We start from the raw sequence: 22,400 nt of genomic DNA, 5'->3' as shown, positions 1-22,400 counted from the left end.
AAACTGCATTGATGAATGTGTGGACACGCTCACTGTGCCTTACAGATTTTGCTTCCATATTAATTCAGTAGCTGTTTAATGCTTGCATTGCTTCTAGCTATGTAAGAGAAATTCTGATAGTACTGAAAAATTAAATAAGAGCTTTACCAATTAAGAAATAAATACTAAGTAATTCCTACCTTTGAAAGATCTATACAAACTTCTAATTCAGTTATTTTTGAAATTAGCCTTTTAATATTTCTCATCAAAGATAACATTTTAACAAATATATTAAAAAACTTAAAAATGCATAATTTCATTTTTCCTTTTAAGGTATAAAAGGAAAGGTGATTCCTGCCTTGGCATTGACCTAAAGAAGCAATGCATAATTTGGGATAATTCGACAGCAAAAAAGAAGCAATCCCAGAAACGACTTAATCGCTACTTTACAAAGAGTAGCTTGCAGTTGTTGAGCACAGATGGCATTCCTGTTCACAGTAAAAGCCAAACTTCCCCATCTAGCCCATGCTCTTTTATACCAGTTTTACAACTGGAGAGTGATGCGCCTTCTGCTCCATCTGGAGTAAATCCTCTTGGTATTTATGATCCATTGACTACACTGTGGCTACAAGGCAAAGGTCCTTCAGATGTTGATGCTTTAAAGCAGCAGACATCCCAAGGGACCAAAGACAACATTAATTCAATTTTAATGGCAAAAGTGGAAGAATATAACAAGAAGGTCAGAGAGAACCCAAGAGATGTTCATGCTTGGATGGAATTTGTTTCTTTTCAGGTATGTATTCTGACTCTCTTGGTTGCAGTAAAATGATACCATATTTAATTTGTGGATAACAGATAGTTTCCTAATGAAGATCTTGCTTTTCAGTTATGTAAAGACATTATCACAAGTACTAGCAAATTGACTGTCTTGAATGATGGGGGTGGGGAGGGTGCAGGCAGGGATGGAGCGCAGCCACCCGGTGCCCTGCGGTGCTGCTGCTCCGCCTCTGGCTTTGTGCACCCCACCCCCTGCGTCCATTGACGTGTGCTGTCCCCACCCGAAGGAACAGCACTGCTGGCCTCGCTTTCCAACCCCCCCCGGCCCCTCAGTCCCTACTGTCATGGTGGCACTCCTGTTTCAAATCAACTGGCCCCACCCCTGTCCACTGGGGTGGCGGCACCCCTTGGATGCAGCTATGAGGCTGGAGCAGGGGGGGCCAGCCCCACATGCCACTGCTGCCTCTTAAGGAACAGGGCTGGGGGCGGGGGGAGCCAAGGCCAGCACCACTGGCTTCACCCCTCCCACCCCTGCTCCAGCCCTTCAGTCCCCGCTGTCATGGCAGCGCTCCACTGTGTGTAGCTATCTGTGCAGAGCACTCTGGTTGTTAAGACAACCAGAGTGCGGATAAAGTGTTACAGACAGACAGACAGACTGACTAAGGCTTTTATTATATTAGAATGTTCATCTTCTTATAGTTCATGGAATATTCCCATGTGATTTTGTTGTTGTTGTTAAAAAACACTCTCAGTTTAGTAAGATATATGTAGTAATTCATTATCACTTATCTCAATATGCTCCTTAATGCTTTTACAGAGCCTGAGGCATTTCTGATTTATAATTGTAAGTTGATTTTTTTTTTCTTTTGTTTTTAAGGATGAATTAATGAGAGGATCCAGCCCTTATTCTGTCAGTGAGGGAGAGCAGGAAGTAAGAAGAAAATCACTCAAGCTAATCCTTGAAAAGAAACTGGCCATTTTAGAAAGAGCTATTGAAAGCAATCCAAATGTTGTTGATCTGAAACTTGCCAAACTGAAGCTATGTACAGAATTCTGGGAACCATCAATACTCATCAAAGAATGGCAAAAATTGGTTTTTTTGCATCCTAATAATCCAGGGCTGTGGCAGAAATATCTCTTGTTCTGTCAAAGCCAGTTCAGCACCTTTTCAGTTTCAAAAGTCCATAGTTTATATGGCAAATGCTTGAGCACTTTGGCAGCTGTACAGGATGGCAGCATGGTATCACATCCTATACTGCCTGGCACGGAGGAAGCTATGTTAGGTAAGAAGGCACTCTCTTTGTACTTCATTTTACAGCCATTAAAAGTTACACAATGATTGAATATGCCTATTTCAAAAACTCTATATTGTGAGAATTTGTTTGTTCTTTTACAAACAGCTGAGTGACCATACCTGGTGTCCTGTCTCTCTAGGTGATAGAAAAAGCAAATATTTCATTAACTCAGTATGAATACAGGAAAGGGAAGCATCTGCTGAGAGAGCATGTGATATAAGATTTAGTAAATTCCTGATCTACTGAAAAGCTTAGAGTATAAATTTCAAGTAAAGAGAACCATAGCAAACAGAAAATAGATGTGGCATGGCCTTTATAACAAATCTGCCTTGTGCAACAAATAATAGTTACCAGTATATTATTAGTTAAGGATGAAACTTTAGAAAAACTTCTAATTCCTGGGGAAAAGAGAAGGATAATGAGAAGTCTAAGGAGCAGGATTTTTAGTTGGAGACTCCGTTGGGATACACACTGGGAGGAAAGATGTTCACATAATCTGGACACTGGATTTGATACAGAATATTGGGTTCAGTTCCCAAATGTAACGCAGTCTTGCTATGTGCCTCTTTCAGCTCCTCATTTGCAAAATGGAGGTAGAAATACTTCCTTACCTAGCTTAGATATTGTAGGGATAAATCCATAAACACCTGAGGGGGAAGAAAACAGGGAGAAAATAATATAGGTCTTTAACAGAGCAACCTTTTGGATTAATGGCTTTTAAAGACAAAAAGGACCATTTTCTTCATCTAGTCTGACCTTCTGCATGTGTGGCACTGTCCATGGACCTCACCTGGTTACATTTGCATCAAGCCCTTTCATTTTTGTTTGAGCTGTAATGATGTCTTATATATAGAAGGCAGCATAGATATGCACCTTGATAGGCTTGGTAAGATGTATCTATTAAGGCAAAGCTTTCACAAACCCAAGTTGATTTAATCAGATGCTGAAATATATAGTCTTATAATAATAAAGATGCTGAAATATGTGTATAATACAGTCTTATAATAATAAAAACCTAAAGAAAGATATCCAGCTTGATTTAAAGACTTTGGTGCAGAATTACCAATTAGCTTTGCATGCTTGATTCTTTTACATTGTTTGTTTAAATTGGCTTGGCTGCAGTGCTGGAAAATAGCTGGAACAAATTCTGCCTTGGCAGGTGTGTGTTGGACCACCTGATAGCCTCTACTAGCGTTTTCATCTCCGATTTCTGACACTAGCCACCTCCTACACCCATTGCAGGGGGTGTTGTTTCTCTGAGTTTAAATGCATGTTTCTTATTTTTTAACCTGCGTATCCTTTTTCTTGCTAAATACATTTCAGTGTTCTGAATCTTGCTGGCAGTTTGCTGGGCATCAGTTCTTCTCCAGATACTTTGTCTTAGTTCAGTGGATACTGCTAAACTTGCTATGGTTTTTTTGTTTATTGATAATGAAAATGAAATCAAATGTCTAGTTGTTTCTGGTCACTTTAAGTTTATGGTTATTGTGTGTGAGCACATTATAGTTTTTAGTTGCAAACACTGTAGAAAAATGCTGTTTATGTTATACTTGGAAATTCTTCTGTTAGCATGATTTTATCGATATCAGTTTTTGTGACTGCTTCTTATAACCAGGCCTGTATCTTGGGCTAAATTTGACTGGGAAATGTCTTTTTTTTTATCACTTATTAGGAAAATTACTAAATGTCAATCATGATAAATAAACCCAACTTTTCATATAACCTGATTTTTAAGATGTAGCAAGTATTATAGATGCATGCCAGACACTTGTCTTCAGCCCTTGACCTTCATCATGTTCAGTGACAAGTATTGTAGAGGAATAGAGCAAAAATGCTGGTGAATTATGCCACCCAGTGTTCACTTGACTATATTGCTGGTTTATTGAAAGTAATATTGCTGTGATGCTCCAGATCCCATATGTGAACTGCAAGGGTTTTTTGGTGATATCTTTTATTGGATACACTGTATAGTTGGGAGAGATGGCAGACAAAGCTTTCAGGCACAAAGAGCTTATGCCTAAAAAAGGCACATTGTGCTTTGTCTACTATCTCTCCAATTATACAGTTGGTCCAGTAAAAACACACACAAAAAAACCTCCTTAAACCCCCCTCCCCCCCTGCTTCTTGAATATAAGTAAGAATTTTAAGAGGTTAGTGATGATTTTTGTCAGGGTAGATATAAATTGCTGTTAAAATGTAAGTTATTGAACATTTTTTTTTTTATTAAATACTTTTTCCCTTTTTCCATTTTCCTTTTAATAACAAACTGGTTTTAAATTTTAAATGGCAGCCTATCTTAATCCTGTTTTCTAGTCTATGAATAAAATATAGTCTGATATGAATGCAACTGATGAAAAATATAAGGACATGGAGCCAGTTCTTAAAAAGTGTGCCAAAAGATGCAGATATTGTGTTTACTCAAATCCATGCCGAGATTTCCCCCATAATATTGTGGGGGGGGGAAACCTCCTTGTCTTGGATTTGAGTACAAGGTGTTTGAGGAGTTAGGCAGCTTCTGCAGCTCCAGCTTTGGCCCCAGCCTAGTGTTGGTCCCTATTCCCTCCCTCCCTCTGCCACCATTCCCCAACAGCCTCAGGACTGGAGCTGCCATGACATTGCCTCTGCTAGTAGGCTGGGGTAGGGCTGGGGCTGGAACAACCACGTGCTCCAGACCAGAGCGGGGCCATAGCCTGCTGGAGCAAAGGTAAGCGCTGGGTGGGGGTAGGGGGGCAGGGTGGATGGGGATGGGATAGGGGGATCAGGTGTGGAGGACAGGTGGGGATGCAGAGGCTGCAAGGGAGACAGATGGTGGGGAGTTGGTTCAGAGGAGGAGGCAGTGGTGGGCGTGCAAGTGGTAGAAATGACAGGTGGTAGAAGGCAAGGTGTGTGTGTGTGTGTGTGTGTGTGTGTGTGTGGTGGGGGGGGCAAGTGGCAGGGGTCAAGCTGCTTGACCTGCCTGCTTCCTCACCACCTGTCCCCCTGCTACTGCTTTCCTTGCTGCAGTGGTAGGGGGAGTGAGGACAAATTTAAGACAACCCTCCAATAATTAGATTCTGTACTTGGTAAATTATAACATTTATAAATTTTCAATGTATTGAATCTAATTACTGGGGGGGGGGGGATTATCTTGAATTCAGGTAAATATGATAAATGTTAAGTCATATTTTCAAAAGTGCTTAAGTACATTCGGCACCTAGTATTCATTTCAAGATTTCAGTGCTGGATTACCATTTGGTATAGAGATCTTTCATCTCTTACGTTGTTCAAGCCAGTTTCCTAAACAAGCACTGAAAAATACATGGTAAGGAATAAATCCTGCTTTAGCAGCCAGATACTGAAATTAATGGGAGATAGATAGGTGCCTAACTAAAGACATTCTGAAAATCCTTCTAAATTCTGACATGTTTCTTTTAGGCCTAATTATCCTCGACAATCTGGGCCATCTATGATGACCAGAAACAGTCTGTTAACTCACCAACAAAGCTTGGTTTCTTTGTTTGTAAAATCAGTTTGTTTTGAGAGTAAAACATGATTGGTCAGTCCACTCATTATGTATCCAGTCCATTTACATGTGCCCTAATTATGCTGAAATTGTACACTTTTGATTGAATTCTAAATTCCATGAAAAACCAGAATGACACAAATTCCAATTAAGAAAACCTAGGTAATGATGAATAAATCATTCACTATAACAGAATAAAAATATAAGTAATCTAAATCAATGTATGTTTACTGGCAGTTGCTTAAAGACGTGTATATAGTTTGCCTTCCTGGTTAGTGAAGAGAAGTATCAAATTTAAAGTAGAGCTTGTATTTAGTTGCTGATAAAAACATTTAAGGATTGATTATATCAACCGTTAAGAGCCTTTCTTTATGAAAATAACTAAAAGGTACAGTGGCAGAATAAAATTAAACTTTGCTATTTAAATCAGTATGTCTTTTTTCTATCAGTTAAAAATCAGTAAATCAATTTTATTTTTAAATCAAACTAGGCTGATATTCATCTAGTGTGCAATAATAAATGGAATCTTTCTGAAAATGTTATGGTAGTGGATATACTGGTGATACAATTTAGCATTTCTTCAGCACTTCACTTGTAAGGAGCTCAGAATTTTATAGATACATTAACTGAGAAAAGGAAATGCACAGTACTGTTTTCAGGTTTGGACCTGAGGCAGGGAGTATTTAAGTCATTTCCTTGTGATTTATGAAAGAAGTCTGTGAAAAAGTCTGTTTTTTTCACATTTAACCCATTGCTTAAGGCATAAGACCAATCTTTCCTCAACCAAGATAACATAGAAAAAGCTATTTGCCAGTATGCGAAGAAAAGTGTGTGAATGTGTTTGACGATAATAACTGTATCATGATAAAAAATTAAGAGACCAACAACCAAATTCTTCTTATCTACTGTTTGTGTTGTATGTGGGCCATGGCCTCATTGTGTTAGCTACTATATAAACACATAATATAGAAGCAATCCTTGCCTTAAATAGGTAATGGTTTTAATTATAAATGGAGTGTCAGCTGGTGAATACAGTAACTATGTGCTGATCTCAAGGGAACATGCATTCAGAGCACATCTAGAAAGGATATCTTTAGTGTAACTAAACTATGCTAATTTTGCCGTAAATCTATGACATGCCAAAAAAATTTCAGTTCAGTATTTTTCAGAAATGTCCTTGTTTGGGATAAATCTCCAGAGCTCTGGAAGGCACAGGAGATAGGTCTTTTATAGCTGTGTTCTAGAATCCAGTATTTGGTAGTGAACACTATTTAAATAGCATTATGCATTTTCCCCTTTTGTTTTCCAGCTATTTTTCTTCAGCAGTGCCATTTTCTAAGACAGGCAGGTCATTCGGAGAAAGCTGTGTCTTTGTTCCAGGCTCTGATTGACTTCACCTTCTTTAAACCTGACAGTGTAAAAGATCTCCCAACAAGAAGACAGGTAGCAACTTCCATTTAGATTTTTTTTTACTTTATCTGATGTGATGTGTGTACACTGGAACTTTAGCATCATGACAGAAAATATATGTGAATTTAAAGATGTTACTTGGGTTTTGCATTGCCTCACTATTTATTTTTTAGTTCTTCAAAGTGGTCCCTGCCATTTCCCACAGTTAGAAAATGCTATCTTGTTGCTACAAGCATGTACAAATGCAATAGGATTATACAACTACCCACCTTTTTTAGCTCTGTTGCTTTAGCTTGTGTAGAAGTTCTGTCTCCAACTGTAGCAGGTCCTGCTTCTCCCCAGTTAAAATAGGAAGTGTGTCAGCAAAAGTAGTTAACTAACTAAAGTCTAGTTTTCCAGACATGTTGTTAGCACTTTCTGTATCCTTTTTCCTAGTTTGAATAGTGCTATGAAGTTTATTACAAATTGATATGGGGAGCTGGCAATGATCATAGACACTTCCCATTTTTACAGTCTTTATTTAGAAGTCCTTGTACCTCCATTATTTTAACAGACCTTTGATATTCAGTAGCAGGAATGCCTTCATGCTTCAAAAGTGCTTTAGGGAGTTGCCAGAAAATCTGTAGAGGGAGAGGAGCCTGTTGTTCACATGGTTTACGCCTCCTCCGAGGCCATTGTGTGGCACAAAAAAGTGGGCCAGGTTCTCTGCTTTCACTTTCCATCTCGCCCACACCATCCCAACAGTTGATCTCAGTCCCCAGCATCTTGTTCCCCTTCTCTGGGATAACATACTTTTGCAGATGCCAACTGCTGCAGTAAATCCCGTAGCTTAAATGTTAGCAGTCTCTGTTATGGCACTTGAAGTTTACTGTTCCACTAAGATAATGAGAGTGCAGATTTGGTGAGAGAGTGATGCTACCATTGCATACATAAGTTGCTTTTACTTTTTCCTTTTGTTTAAAGTCCTATTCAACTTAATTTAAACATTAACTTTGTGAAAAGAGTATCAGAGCACTTTGGAATTTCCTGCTGCTCTGAGCTTCACCTTGTGAGGGCTCTGACTCTTCCTCCCTCTGTGCCTTTGAATGGTAGTATGAGGCTATTTCCTCCATCTGTATCAACTGAACCATTTGTGTCTACCTCTGTCATACAGCAAAAAGAATTGTGAGACTACTGAATTCTGTTAAGTTGTGAGATTTGCTAATTAAAGAGGTACGGATAAAAAAAATGGCTAATGGGGCACACCCAGAGAGTAGTGGTGGACGGGTTGTACTCAACCTGGCGAGATGTGAGCAGTGGGGTACCCCAGGGCTTGGTCCTGGGGCCGCGCTGTTTAACATCTTCATCAGCAACTTGGACGAGGGGGTGGAAAGCACGCTGTCCAAGTTTGCTGATGACACTAAGATGTGGGGCGAGGTGGACACACTTGAAGGGAGAGAGAGGCTGCAACTAGATTTAGACGGACTACAGAAGTGGGCAGATGAGAATAGGATGGGGTTCAACATAGACAAATGCAGGGTGCTGCACCTTGGGAGAAGGAATCCACAGCATACATACAGGCTGGGGAGTTCCCTTCCTAAAAGCACAGAGGCGGAAAGGGGTCTTGGAGTCATTATTGACTCCAAGATGAATATGAGCTAGCAAGGCCAGCCATACCTTGTCATGCATCCAAAGGTGCATCTCAAGCTGGTCCAGAGAGGTGATACTCCCCCTCTATGCGACTTTGGTCAGACCGCAGTTGGAGTACTGCGTCCAGTACTGGGCACCACACTTCAAAAGGGATGTGGCCAGCCTGGAGAGGGTTCAGAGGAGGGCCACCCACTTGGTGAGAGGGCAGCAGGACAGGACCTACGAGGAGAGACTGAAGGACCTGAACCCGTTCAGCCTCAGCAAGGGGAGGCTGAGGGGGCACCTGGTGGCTGCCTACAAGCTCATCAGGGGGATCAACAGCAAATAGGCAGAGCTCTTTTCTCCCCAGCACCACCTGGGGTGACAAGGAACAATGGTCATAAGCTGATGGAGAATAGGTTTAGGTTGGAGATCAGAAGGCAATATTTTACAGTTAGGGTGGCCAAAATCAGGAAACCAACTTCCCAGGGAAGTGGTCCTCGCCCCTGCCTTGGGCAAATTCAAGAGGAGGTTGGATGATCACCTGTCTGGGGGTCTTGTGAACCCAGCATTCATTCCTGCCTGTGGCAGGGGGTCAGGCTAGATGATCTGTTCAGGTCCTTCCTGACCCTAGCTAAATAAAATATACTAAAAACTTTTTTTTTTTTTTTAATGGGTATACTAAAATATCTATGGTATATGGATATGCCTATGTAACACCAAAATAAGGATTTGGGATATGTAATTATTTGAATTATTTGAAACGGCTGATCAGTTTCCAGGTTCCCATAAAAATACGCTGGAATAGTACGGTGACCCACTTTGTATTTATTTCTAGAACTGTTATTATCACACAGATGTTTTACAAAATGTTTGTCTGTCAAAAGATGGATGGTGACTAAATAAGCTGTCCCTCTTCTACCGGGGTTTAGGTTTCCAAAAGCCTCCTACTCTTGCACAGCTTACAGCCTGCTGATTTCTGTTAAAAGTACACCTTCAAAACTTCTTATGCTTCCATGTAATTCAAAATGACTGACTGCTTAGTTGTTTTTAAAAGATTGTACAATGGTGAAGTCAAGATTATGTGGTGTTTTTTTTTGTTTTTTTTTTTTTTTATCCTCAATAATAGGTGGAGTTCTTTGAACCATTTTGGGACAGTGGAGAGCCTCGGATTGGAGAAAAAGGAGCAAAAGGCTGGAAAGCATGGATGCATCAACAAGAAAAGGGTGGCTGGATTGTTGTCAGCAAGCCTGGTAAGCACATTGGTTTTTTTAACTTTTACATGTTTTCCCTTTCCTGCCAGATCCTGAGAACCTTAGGGGATACCATAAATACTGAAGTGTCTTAAATAAATGACATAGACCAAGGGAAATCAACTGCAAACTACAATTAAAGCTGCTCCCAAAAATCTTTACCAAGATGGAGTTAAAGCTGAAACATATTCCTCTTTTAATAACACTTAGCAAATTTAAAACAACTGAAAACTCAGGAGATCAGGAAACTTTTTATTAATATTCCAGCACCGGTCTTCAGTCCACTCCTGGATCCTGATCCATTTGACATGATACACCTCACTGTTGCACATTTTAAGTAAAGCCTGCCTGGTGGCATGTATGAATTTGAACATGATATTCTGCAGTTTTAGAGTGTATGATAGTCTGCATCACTCAGCCCAGCCTGTACTTGAGGCAGGTGTTTCCATTATCAAGATAATGACAAAACATCCCTTTTTGGAATAAAGTACAGGGGTTGGTCCCCTAGAAAAGTTTTAAAAAATAGCTCTGTTTTCCTTGTTTTGTGCAAATCATGGCATTTCTTGACCATTTTTAGATGCTTATTTGATAAAGTAGATCTGGCCCAAAGACCAGAAGTTCAGGCAAGCAGTGATCCTCTTTCCTTGAATTTAGAAAACAGTAGCGGTGCAGAATTGATATTTTGTGGTCAGGTAATTAATAAATAGTATTATGCTTCCAACAAACATAAATCAGGTTGTAAAGTATAATCTAGTTTCAACTCATGGTTATTTTATGAGCTTTTAACTACATTGCTGTCATCCTTTGCACGTAAATTTAGTTAGTGAAAATATCAGCCAATTTTAAAGCAGCGGTACCAAGTGTAACCTGTGACATTTTAATACCATAATAAAACTTGTATGGCTTTTCATTTTCAAAACACATTACTTATGCTAATTATCACAACACACAAGTGAGGTATATCAGCAAGCAATAGTTTGCTTTAGGCTGCATAAGAATGTTGGTATCAGAACCAGGATTATATATATGTGTGTATTAGGCATATTAGAACCTGGAAGTGTCTAGTCTAGTAACATGACATTTGGTTATATATTTAAGGATTTTACATTAATCAAATTTCAGTCTTTGGTGGGGTTCCTATAACTTCTGGTGCATTTTTCCCCCCAAGATGATGATGATGAGGAAGATATAGATGAAGATCAAGAAATAAAGGATAAAATGCTACCCAAATGGGAAATTTGGCTGGATGTTGAAGGTTCTCGTGAAGCCAGGCATTGGGTCCCATGGCGGCCTGACAAAACAAAGAAGCAGACTGAAGAAGATTGTGAAGACCCAGAAAGACAGGTCACTGTGATTCAATAAGATCATGGGTGGTGATAACTTCTTGTGCGTTGACTAGCATAGCAGGGTTCTGACCTCTAAGTGCTACTGTAATATAAATAATAAAAATGCTGTCCTGGAATTTGGACAGAAAAGTAAACTAAACCCATGCAAATGAGGAGAGAGGAAGTTGAAATACAGTGATAGTAAGTGCTCCAACATTAGCATCAGTGTGAAAGTTGGTGAGTAAAACAGCCAGAGGCATCATTTTTTAAGTATTATTTTTAGACTCCTGGTTTATAAGTTTCTTGAAGAGATTACCATTGCTGATGCTACACACATTTAGTAGTTTAGAACTGGAAAATTTAAATCCATTATCATCAAATCAAGCCTGCAGTCTTACCGCAAGGGGGCCATTACTTATCTATTTTGTCATCTTAATTTCAGTCAAATTCCATCACCATTTCATAGTCATTTACAAAAATCTTTATTGAACTTGGAAAGCTGCTTTGATAACTGAACTTGCTAAGCTATTTGATTGAATTGTAATTGAAATAAATGTTTCATTCCTTTTTTTAGGTATTATCTGATGATCTTGGGCCATCTTTAATCAAACTTTCTAATCCAGATCTTCAGATTCAGCTGCTGTACTCATTTCTGCAATTTTTGGGAGTTCCCTGTGGGTGCAGTCTTTTTCCTTCAAGTCTTTACGTAGCTATGGATGAAAACAACATCTTTGACAGTGGGCAGTTGGATGAAAGGCCATTGACCTCCTTTTATTCATCACTTGCTGGAGTTAGCAGCATTGGCCACATGGACACAATGATCAGGAGGAGACAGCACATTGGTCATTGTAAGGAAGGAGAGGAGTTCATACAAAACCTATTTCACATAATACTGCCATTGTTTTCGGGAAAAGAGAAGATTAACCTTTCTGAATGTTGGTTACTATATGAAATCTCAAAGGTAAATAAGGATTTGTATATTCTGTTTTACGTATATGGTTTTCATTCTATTGGCTCTTCATGTTTTGTATTTTATTAAACCAAATTAACATTTGTATGGCTGGAACACACGAAAGTTAGGAATACTAGTGCAGGCTATGTGCATCACAGTAATTTCTGGTTCTGTAATATGTTTTTCTAACAAAATTATTTCATGCAGTCTCTTTCATACAGTTTCATATGCATATTAATACCATCCACTGATGTGAATGTCTTTGAAAATAATTTTTACATGAGATGCAGTGAATGAGCCCATTTGGGATGAATCCAAATTTGAACAACTAAGGCACTACATAAAATGCTCATCACTGTAATATATGAGAACTTTGCAAGGGAACTTTTGGTTCATTTTACAACATGCAACTATAACATTATTGATGAAACAGTGTGCTATAATTTGAAATGTACAAACTGATTATTTAAGTAAAGACTATTATAATGCACACCCAGTTCTAACTTTGTCATTTCTTGAACTTGAGAGCTTAGCTTGTCAGTGTCTTGTTTTCTCTATGCAGCACAGTGCCTGTAAGCTGCCCCCCCCCCTTAGCCCCCTCTGTCTCCTACCCAGACTCTCCCTAACCTTAGTAAGAACAGGCAGTGGGACCCAGGTAAGAAGTCCCAGTATGGCTTTTCCCACCCAACCCTCGCTTTTGTCTGTCAAAATATTCTATATTGTGGAATCTTACTTTGATGTTTAATTCTGTTTGCCAGCACTGTTTGGCTCTACAGGAAAACGTTGCTCCTACTCTTCAGCCTGACAGATTCCTTATTTAAAGCAAAAATCTTTTTGCACTTACATTTTTGCTCTTACTTTTACTTTTATAGTATAAGTATCAATGATAACAATGGTAAACAGGTGTAATCTGTGTGTATTTCAAGACGGTGACAGAGAATGCTTTGGAAGGGGGAGTGAGATCTCTGCTTTAGACTGTCATGTTTGTAGCACTCTTATGACATCCACTCCCACTGCCTGTTGTTACCAAAGTTGGGGAAATGGAGGAAGCATACGGAGGCACCACAGGGAGCGGAAGTGTTCAGCTATGACAAACAGATCTGACCATTGGAGAATTCATTCATGCCTTGCTTACACAGAGGGGTTTAGCCATTAGTATAGCTGCACTGGTGTAGCTGGTGGTATAGATATGTTTCATGGTGCATTTTGTTCCAATTTCAAACCAGATTAAAATGCACTAGTAAAAGTGTAAAAACAAAAAAAAAAAAACCCCAAAAAACCCACATTCTTGGCATTTGCAGTGGTGCAGCTACTTTGTTGTAACTGCACTAGCAGCTAAAAATCATGGTATGGACCAGGCCACAATTAATGCATGTTGATGCTCTCTTCCATGTGTCCATTAGCTGTATTAAGAACATAACATACAGTTTCTCATGGCACAGTGTTGGGAGAAGAGGAGAGGGGATTAATTTATTTGGGGCAAAAGAGAAGCTAAAAGGATGAGGGCTTCTTTCCTTTAGTGGTTGGGCATGTGATAAGTGCTGTTGATTCAGATATTGTTAATGGGTTAATGAAGCTGAACAATGCAGAAATAGCCATAATCTTTTTTTTTCAAATTTTATTCCATGTGTCTCCATGCAGATCATTCAGTGCCTCCAAGCAAAAAACAAGAAGAAATTAAAGTTACAGGGAAAGAAGAGCAAAAGGCTAGCCAAGAATCTCCTTAAGGCATCTGAGAATCGAAACAATCTTTCCCTCTGGAAACTGTATGCCTACCTGGAGTGGTTGCTTGGCAACATAGATGATGCTAGAAAAGTGTTTGATGCAGCTCTTTGCATGGCAGGAACTGAAGGGATGAGAAATTCCCAACTCTGTAATTTGAGTCTTCTTTATGCTCAACTGGAAGTTGAGCTGCTGGAAAGTCTAGAAGGAATGGTCATGTCACGTACCGTTCATATATTAACCAAGTTGGTTGAAAGTGGACCATATGTACCCTATAGTGGACAAGCATTATCTGTGAACATCTTGAAAGCTCGAAAGACATACGAGCATGCACTACAAGACTATTTAAGTATTACACCAATTTCTAGCCAGGGTCAAGCCAACAGTTGGAGCCAAATGGTTAGTTTGGTTGGTTGCTATGCACTCTTTCAGTATTTGACTGTTGGAATCGATGCTGCTGTACTAATATATAAACAGATTTCTGAAAAACTGAAAGGTCTTGGTCTGCAGAAATGTGAACGTGTTGGAGAAAATCTTGGCATTCAGAATTTTGCCACTCCTCTTGAGGCTGTCACAATGATGCACACAAATTTACTCCAATATCACATGAAAATCAGCGTTTACCCTTTGAATCCTCTGCGAGAGGCACTAACAGAGGCTTTGAAGCTGTATCCTAGCAACCAGGCTCTTTGGAGATCATATATCCAAATCCAAAGGAAGTCTCACAATGCTAGCAAAGCACGAAGATTTTTTCATTCTGTCACAAGATCCACAGAGTCCCTAGAGCCATGGCTATTTGCAATTCAAGCAGAGGAAATGAGAAAAAAGCTTGTGGAGAATGTCCAGAGGTAATATCTTAACAACTTCTGAGAAAAATAATACTCTCTGGCTTCCTCTGTAGCTATCAAATCACTTTACAAAGGAACCTGGGTACTTTTATTATGTTTATTGTATAGATGGGAAAACTGTAGCTGGTTTTGTTTAAGACCACCCACTGAAGCAGCTGCAGTGTTATGAATAGAAGGTGGGTCTCCTGGTTATCGTCCCATTCTCTTTCCTCAAGATCTTGCTACACTGGTGACAGTGATGCCCATGAGCTGTGCCTTGTCAGTATAATGCAGTCATAGATTGTAATGAAAATCCTATGGGCCACAAAATGTATAGGGAGCCAGGCATATTGTAATCTATGATTCGCTCTTGGCTACAGCCTGACACTGTGTTAGACTTTAACTATTGATATTTGAAGATGATTTTAAAATGCTTGATGACATTATCATAAATACATAAATTAATCTTTAATAACTGATTTTAAATATGAAATAGCCTATTCTTTGTGAAACTATTGCAGGACAAATATACAGATAGCTAATTAGTCATGTATAAAATATTACAAATATTCCTGAGATGAAAAGGGAAACTGTGTAGTATCGTTTATGATTGTGAGTGGCTTAGTGTCCCTGTTGAGTTCTGTATCGATGCCTGGCAGAATGCATGTGGTTAATTTTAAAGGAGGCTGTAGGAGCTTGTTAATGAGCTAAATGGAAAAAGTAAGGCAAAGGTTCAGATAAATCAGCTTCAGACATGTACTTTCAGAGGATTAAAGATGACAGTGCCTGACTCCATCAAGGGTAAAATGGGATATTTTTTCCCAAGGCTAAACCTGCTATCAAAGGAAACTTTGTTGGGATTCATCCTTGGGACTGTAGTGACAGGTGACAGAGGGTGAGAACAGCAGTGTTTCTTTAAATGGCCAAAATATTTTATCTCTAATCACTGATGGCGTTGCACTTTGTTTTCCCTATGAAAATTCAGAATTGTTAAGTTATTCATTCTTTAGTTTGTTCCTGGGTAGAGCACAGCATGTACATTATACAATTTAAATGTGTTGCCCAGTCTTGAGAGTATTTGATTTTTTTAAAGTTAAAAACTGTTAGCCTTTTTTATTTTGCTGTGTTTATTTAGTTCTATACAGAGGCTAAAATGTTAGAAAAATAGCACTATAACACGATTGAAGACTAGTGTCTTCAGGTTATATTCTATTCAGAAAGAATGACCCAGAAAGAATTACTTTCTCAGCTCTGCATTATTTAGTAGTATAAGTTCTTCAGTTTGCAAGAGATCATTTCCACAAATTAAAATAAATACTTCATTGACCTTTTTTTAACTTATTTATGTTTTAAAAATTACTAACTGGATAAGCAGATGTTCCATTCTAGTTTCCTCACTGAGATTCTGTATTCACAAAAAGAATTGTGTTTCTCCTATAATACATTTGTGCTATTTTCTGGGGAAGATCGACAGGGAAATAACTGCCTTCTTCATCAGAACACAGTTGTTCAGCTGATGTCTGTATTGTCTGCTTTTCTGTTTCAGGGCAAATATTGGAGAAATATATTCAACCATTCCTGAAACTGGATTAACAAATCGGATCATAGCTTTATTTGATAATGCAGTTCAGAGTGAAAATGGTGCCCATTGTCCATTGCTGTGGAGAATGTATTTGAACTTTCTGGTGAGATGAGAACAGACGTTATATTTGCTGTATTTGGAATTGCTGATTTAATATTGGGCATCAGGTTGGGCTTGGTAATACCTTAGCAGCATACAGCATGTACAGATATCTGTTCTCTCAGGAGAAACTCTCCTGGTTAGTGACTTAACCCTGGCTGTTTTCTGGTTATTTTTCTCCTGAAGCAGCCATTTTTCCTCTGAGAGAAAAAGCCTGGACATCTGTATGCTCGTGGTTTCTCCTGGGAAAACAGTGACTTCACATACCAGTGGTCATCATGTGGTAGACACTTCTTAAGCATCCAGGAGTAGATAAATATTCAATTGCTTACCCTTAATCTATACTTCTCATTTAATTTCTACCTAATGATTCCTCATTCCCTTCCATAGTAGGCTTTACAACCATATTAAGGTTTCCTCTGTTCAAGAATATGGAATCCCAGAAAGACTATCAGTGGGTGAATGAAAAGTAGAGGAAAAATATACTGTATCTGAAGAACTTAAAGTAGATAGTCTTTTGTTATAAGGATATAGGGGCAGATAGAGAAGACAGAAAGCAAATAGAGACTTTTATGCACAATTCAACTTGGTTCATTTTAAACCAGGGGGGCCGGATCCAGCCTGTAGATCCCTAGGATCTGTCCCGTAGATCTTGGACTGACCCACGCGGCATGTGCTGGCCCTGGCCCTGCCCTTCTATGCAGTGCTTGCACTGGACCAGCCGTGCACTCTGGCTCGGGGGCCAGCACATGGTTTGGTGTGGGCAGTGTATGCAGTATGCGCCCCATGCTGGCCCCATGTGCCACATATAGCATGAGCCCCTATACCGCTGTGAGGCGCATATGGCTTGAACCTGACATGTGCTGCATGCGGCACGGGAGGGTGTTCCAGGCTGTTTGCTTCATGAGCTGTCCATGCTGGACAGGCCCTGTATGCTGGCCCCACAACCTACATCCAATCTATGGGACTGGGTGAGCTTGACACCCCTGTTTTAGATGATACAGTGGATGAGAGTCCTCTGAGGACTTAGATTTAACTGCAACTGCTTGGCTGGGTATCAGATATGCTTATTCTGGTTATCTCTTTGGTATTGTTGAATTTTATATGGGCAGAGTCAAAATGGATATGTATTCTATGACAGCCACAATGGGCTGGGAAATCCATTCTATAGATCATTCAGAAAGGGAAAATATTTGAGTGTATTTTTTATTGTGAAGTTAATATTCAGTCTGCTCTACATGAGTATCTGTTTGGCATTTAGATCACCTCATGTCTGGATTATGAGTGACGGACAGAGCCTTGATGTATTTGTTTGTGGGTAAATCGCTAGTGGTAGAATAAGAAACTGCAAACATTGGAACTGTCTGATCTGCTCTCCTCAAATATTTTCTTCATTTATTGTTCTTTCCCACCAGAGTTACAGCATAGAAAATGTGCCTTTCTCTCACCCTCTTCCACCCACCTCCCCCAACCCTTCTGGCTTCTCTCCCCTTAGGTGGCATCCAGGGCATGTACCCTGCTTGTCCATCCCACATTACACTACTGTCTGGTATTCTATATTGTTTCCCTTTACAACATTATGAAACATGAACCATACTGTGAAAGGGGAAGCAAGGTATCTGGCACAGTATTAAATAAGAAATATAGAGTAAGGAAATTGACATTTTAAGTGGAATAAAAACAGTAGGCTGGAAAAAAATGGTAGGCTGGAATCAATCGGAAGTGCACGGATAATTAGAAGAGGAAACAGACAAAATGAGAAGTGCAGGTGGTGTGGAGAGACTAACAAGATTTCACTTGGTGAAGAAAAAGCTGGGTTAGTAAAAGAGAAAACATGTAATAAGCTGTATATTTGGCAGCTTGCCATGAAACATTAGTTGCTTTTCCCTTTGAAATGTTGTCATGACAGTGTTAATGCACAGATATTTGTAAAAGTTATACTAAATAACAATATCCAAAAATGTTGATTTAAAAACTAGCTGTGTTGTTTACTGGTCTGTGTCTTACCTTAAAAATGCCTAAAGTCAGCTCCATAATCAGTGCAAGACAGCCCGACTTGGTACACCACTTTTAACGTGACTGGAAAAAGAACAGAGGCATGAAAGCACAGAGTAATTCTTAGAATTTGTCTACAGTGAAACCTTTTCTACCACATTATACATCCTGTTAGTGTCTTGAAAAGCCACTAGTAGAAGTGCTAGTAGGAAAAATAAATAATGCCTCTTGTGCATAAGAAGACATCTTGTCCAGGACTCTTAATCTTTTACAATCATAACATTAGCTCATAAAAGAATTATTTAATGGTTTTTTTGGATATGTAGCAGCCTACAGCTAAATTGAATTACCATTGTATTGTACAAGCTGAGAGTCGGATTTATTTTCACATAAATGCAAAAGTAAAAATCTCCCAAGCACATTTGCCATCATCAGTCACTTAATTTTCACCAAGATAAGAAGGCAGATATCATAGAAGAATAAAACACAAAACATTGTTTTCCCTAGCATCAACAGCCCTGAAAAGTTTCTGCGGAGTGGCAAAAGCATTCAGCACTATATATAGATAATAACCACTTATGTGAAGTCATAACTGCCATGTTTTAATGTCTGGCCAAAAGCTGGTAGATCTTGCCACCATTTATTATGATGTATTTTTAGATACTAGATCTTAAATATTTTGGACAAAGTCCATCTCCATCTTGTTATGTATATTTTTTTAATCAGTAATCCCTTTCCCCTAAAATCCCATTATTCCTCAGGAAATTATTAGACAGTGAAACTGAGAATTGTTTGAAGAACCAGAGGAGACATTTTAGTGCTTAGTTCTGAGAGAGGGTTCTGCTAAGCAAAATGTGTTTTTATTCAGCAATGGAAAGTAATTTTATCATGAAATACCAAGGATTCAGTGAAGCCAAAGAGGTGCAGGTATTTACAAGTAACGTTTCACCATGTAACAAAGTAGTCCTGCACTTAGCAAGGGGTGCTGCTGATTTTTAGTCCCAATATTAATGCAGTGAGACCAAGAAAAAATATAATGTCACCTGCTATTGAAGAATCTCCTCTTCCCTGAGCACTGCAAGGCATTTCAGAACTGTTGTTCTGCATGAAGACACTGCTTAGGTCTGGCTTGCCATGGAATTTCCTTCACATGAGCTCTTTTTAAACCTGTCCAATTTAAAAAATTTCATTTGGTAGAAATCATTAAAATCTTTACCCATTGAAAATTCCAGTCTCCTTAATCCTTCTGATTTAAAGCTCATTATAGCTGGAATGTTCTGTACTTGCTTCAGTCATCAGAAATCCCAGCTGGCACTTGTAGGAAGAAGATTTTACTACTTTCAGGTATATACTAACTCAATTATGTAGATTTATGGAGATGCAAGGAGACAGGTTTCCAAAAGGCTTCACCCATCTTTCCTTTGTATGTTTAATTTTTATGTGCACAATTACAGGGACAGAATTTTTGTGCCATGTTGTGCATTGTATACAGGTGAAAAAACATTTACATATAAACCTTTTATAGAATAAAATGTTTTATGCTTGTAAATGTTACTTAAATACAGTAATGTTTTAGATATACTACAACTGCATGCACAAATGGAGAACAGTTTTTTCTGAAAATTTGCCAATGGAGGAATTGTGGAAATGAAATAACTAGGTTTTTATAGCCCTTTAAGGAGAATGAAGAGCCACAATATCCTGAACCAAGAGATTTATAGCCAAAGTTAGTATAGCTCAGATGATAGTATACTTGCTTCAGAATTGTGGGTTTCAGTTCTGCCTCTGATTTGTGCTCTTGTTCAGTCATGTCATTTAGTACTAGACAGATGCTGTTTTTCAAGTGAAATGTTAAACAGAGGGTCTTTCTGCTGGTCATTGCTCCTCTGCTGCTTGCAAGTTATGAAAAGTCACCGTATAACTTCTAAAGATATTGCTTGTATAACAGAATCTACTGTCAGTGTAAGATACTAAATTACATGTCTGGTACAGTGATTGGTCATAAGGATTGGTCCAAGGAAACTATTGATGTGAACTTTTTAATGGTAGCTTTTCTGCCTCAAGGAAAGTAAAAATTGCAGATAATCATTTTTATAGCTTCAGGACCCACAATTTATTTGAAATATGGCTTTTTACCCTCTCACAGGTTTCTCTAGGAAATAAAGAAAGAAGCAAAGGAGTATTTTATAAAGCCATTCAAAACTGTCCTTGGGCAAAGGTAGGTTAAAAAATTAAACCAGTCGTAAAGAATGATGTTTTAGAAATAGAATATTGGAGAAACTTTGAATATAAGTTGTCCTGTTACTACATGTTTGGAAATGAAATCAAAATTATGAGGAGCTTTACTGTGAAAAGATTTCCAAGGTTAACTGCAAATGAGAAATGAATTTTCAGGGCAAATAAGCAAAAAAAAAAAAAAAAGAGAGAGGGGGAAATAAAATTTTTCTTCTATGTAGCCCTGGAGTGATATTGCCTTGAATGCTGTAATCACTTCAGTAAGAGACATATATAGATGAAATAAAGGGAATTCAGAGACTAGAAAAACCAAATTAGGGAGCACCTGCAACTCATCCACTGTTGATGGGAGATCAGACAATCCTCAGCCCCTCTACTTGGTTGTAGGTTGATGTGGAATGATATAGTTAGTCATTTATAGTCCATAGTCGTGTCACTACAGGAATGCTAATCCTATCTTTACTTTTTGTAGTCATATTCCTTGTTGGCTGTATCTACTAAATGGGTGCTCCTCTTTGTCCAGTTTTTTTCCTGCTATAACAGAAGGATGTCAGAATGAATGTTCATTTTAAATTTGTTTTCACAGGTGCTGTATATAGATGCGGTAGAGTATCTTTCAGATCAGCTGCAAGAGATGCTTGACTTAATGACTGAAAAAGAATTAAGAGTCCGGGTACCAATAGAAGAGCTGGAGCTGCTACTAGAAGTTTAAAATAAATTTGTACAACAGTGAAACACATGGAAAAGATGTGAGAGAAGCCAATTTGAACCTAGGTCTTTAATATACTATGCACATACTTTTTCACTAAGAATAATTAGCTAAACTTTTGCTGCTGCTGTGCAGTAATCCTGCTGTAAGTATCTTGTGGTGCTCTTTGTTGCATATGTGAAAACTTCTGTTTTTCTGCAAAGTGCAGTGGCATCCAGAAAATGAGACTACTGAGACCTAATTTGCTGTTGGGGTTCTTCTGCATTGCTTACATTACTGTTTAAAATGACATTTCCCAGAATTCAGTAGAGTCAGTACATGCCTACTGCAGCTTGCCAAGCAACGCAGGAAGTAACATCTGCCGTACATGTCTTCTACAATCTGCTGCAGTCAACAAGCTAAATAGCAACATGATGTGCATGTATATAAGATCCACATACAGTACAGTAAAAGCTGTATTAACCAGCATTTTAGTAACCAGTACACTTGGCTAACTGGAATTTCTGGCTAGCTAGATGTGGCGGGGAGGAGCTCACATGTGGCAGCCGCCACCATCACTCAAAAAACAATTAGCTGAAACTTTGTTTGATGAAACAGTTTTGGATTTGCATTTGTACATATTGATAAATGACCATTGCATTGTAAATATTCATGAAAAATATATTGGACATTTTTTTATTTGGTTGGGCCTTGGATTCTTTTTGATTCTTGAGGTACCTTTGATGGAAAAATACATACAACTTCACTATTATTACATATCACTTTTTTTAACGTTTTTTTTTAAATACATAAGCTATTTTAATTAGCTTGCCTCATTGGCCTCACACACATCGTGTAATCATGCATTTTTCTTCACAGACATAATGGTCTGTTCTGTTTTAAGATGCTTATCTATAAGGTGAATAGGCAAGTTAAGACTGTGTGGTTGTTTGATAGTAGCCCTTATCCAAGGATAACAATGTGCTTTACAGACTGACATGAATTGTTGCTACATTCAGTATTAACAATAGAGCAACATACATATTGGGAAATAAAAAAGCAAACATGAATGTGAATAGAGAATTTAGGTAGGTAGAAAGAGCTAAATAATGAAAAGATGCTGAGTTTAACATCCTTAAGCCTGCAAGTGG

General features: G+C 38.6%; 1 protein-coding gene across 1 annotated transcript in view; it reads left to right on the top strand.

Annotated features, from left to right (window-relative positions):
• Nucleotides 1–21,948, top strand: part of NRDE2 (NRDE-2, necessary for RNA interference, domain containing) — a 47,598-nt gene extending 25,650 nt beyond the window's left edge. The window contains exons 5-14 of the mRNA XM_006270381.4: nucleotides 313–772; nucleotides 1,634–2,039; nucleotides 6,863–6,996; nucleotides 9,701–9,824; nucleotides 10,993–11,168; nucleotides 11,724–12,110; nucleotides 13,743–14,671; nucleotides 16,197–16,335; nucleotides 20,473–20,544; nucleotides 21,148–21,948. Of these exons, the coding sequence (XP_006270443.1) occupies nucleotides 313–772; nucleotides 1,634–2,039; nucleotides 6,863–6,996; nucleotides 9,701–9,824; nucleotides 10,993–11,168; nucleotides 11,724–12,110; nucleotides 13,743–14,671; nucleotides 16,197–16,335; nucleotides 20,473–20,544; nucleotides 21,148–21,273 (2,953 nt within the window). The 3' untranslated portion in view covers nucleotides 21,274–21,948. The remainder of the gene's footprint in view (nucleotides 1–312; nucleotides 773–1,633; nucleotides 2,040–6,862; nucleotides 6,997–9,700; nucleotides 9,825–10,992; nucleotides 11,169–11,723; nucleotides 12,111–13,742; nucleotides 14,672–16,196; nucleotides 16,336–20,472; nucleotides 20,545–21,147) is intronic.
• Nucleotides 21,949–22,400: the final 452 nt, after the last annotated feature.

The sequence above is a fragment of the Alligator mississippiensis genome, chromosome 2, assembly GCF_030867095.1.
Source record: "Alligator mississippiensis isolate rAllMis1 chromosome 2, rAllMis1, whole genome shotgun sequence".
Lineage (NCBI taxonomy): Eukaryota > Metazoa > Chordata > Crocodylia > Alligatoridae > Alligator > Alligator mississippiensis.
The sequence above is the reverse complement of the archived record's forward strand: the minus strand, read 5'-3'. Positions and strand labels throughout refer to the sequence as shown.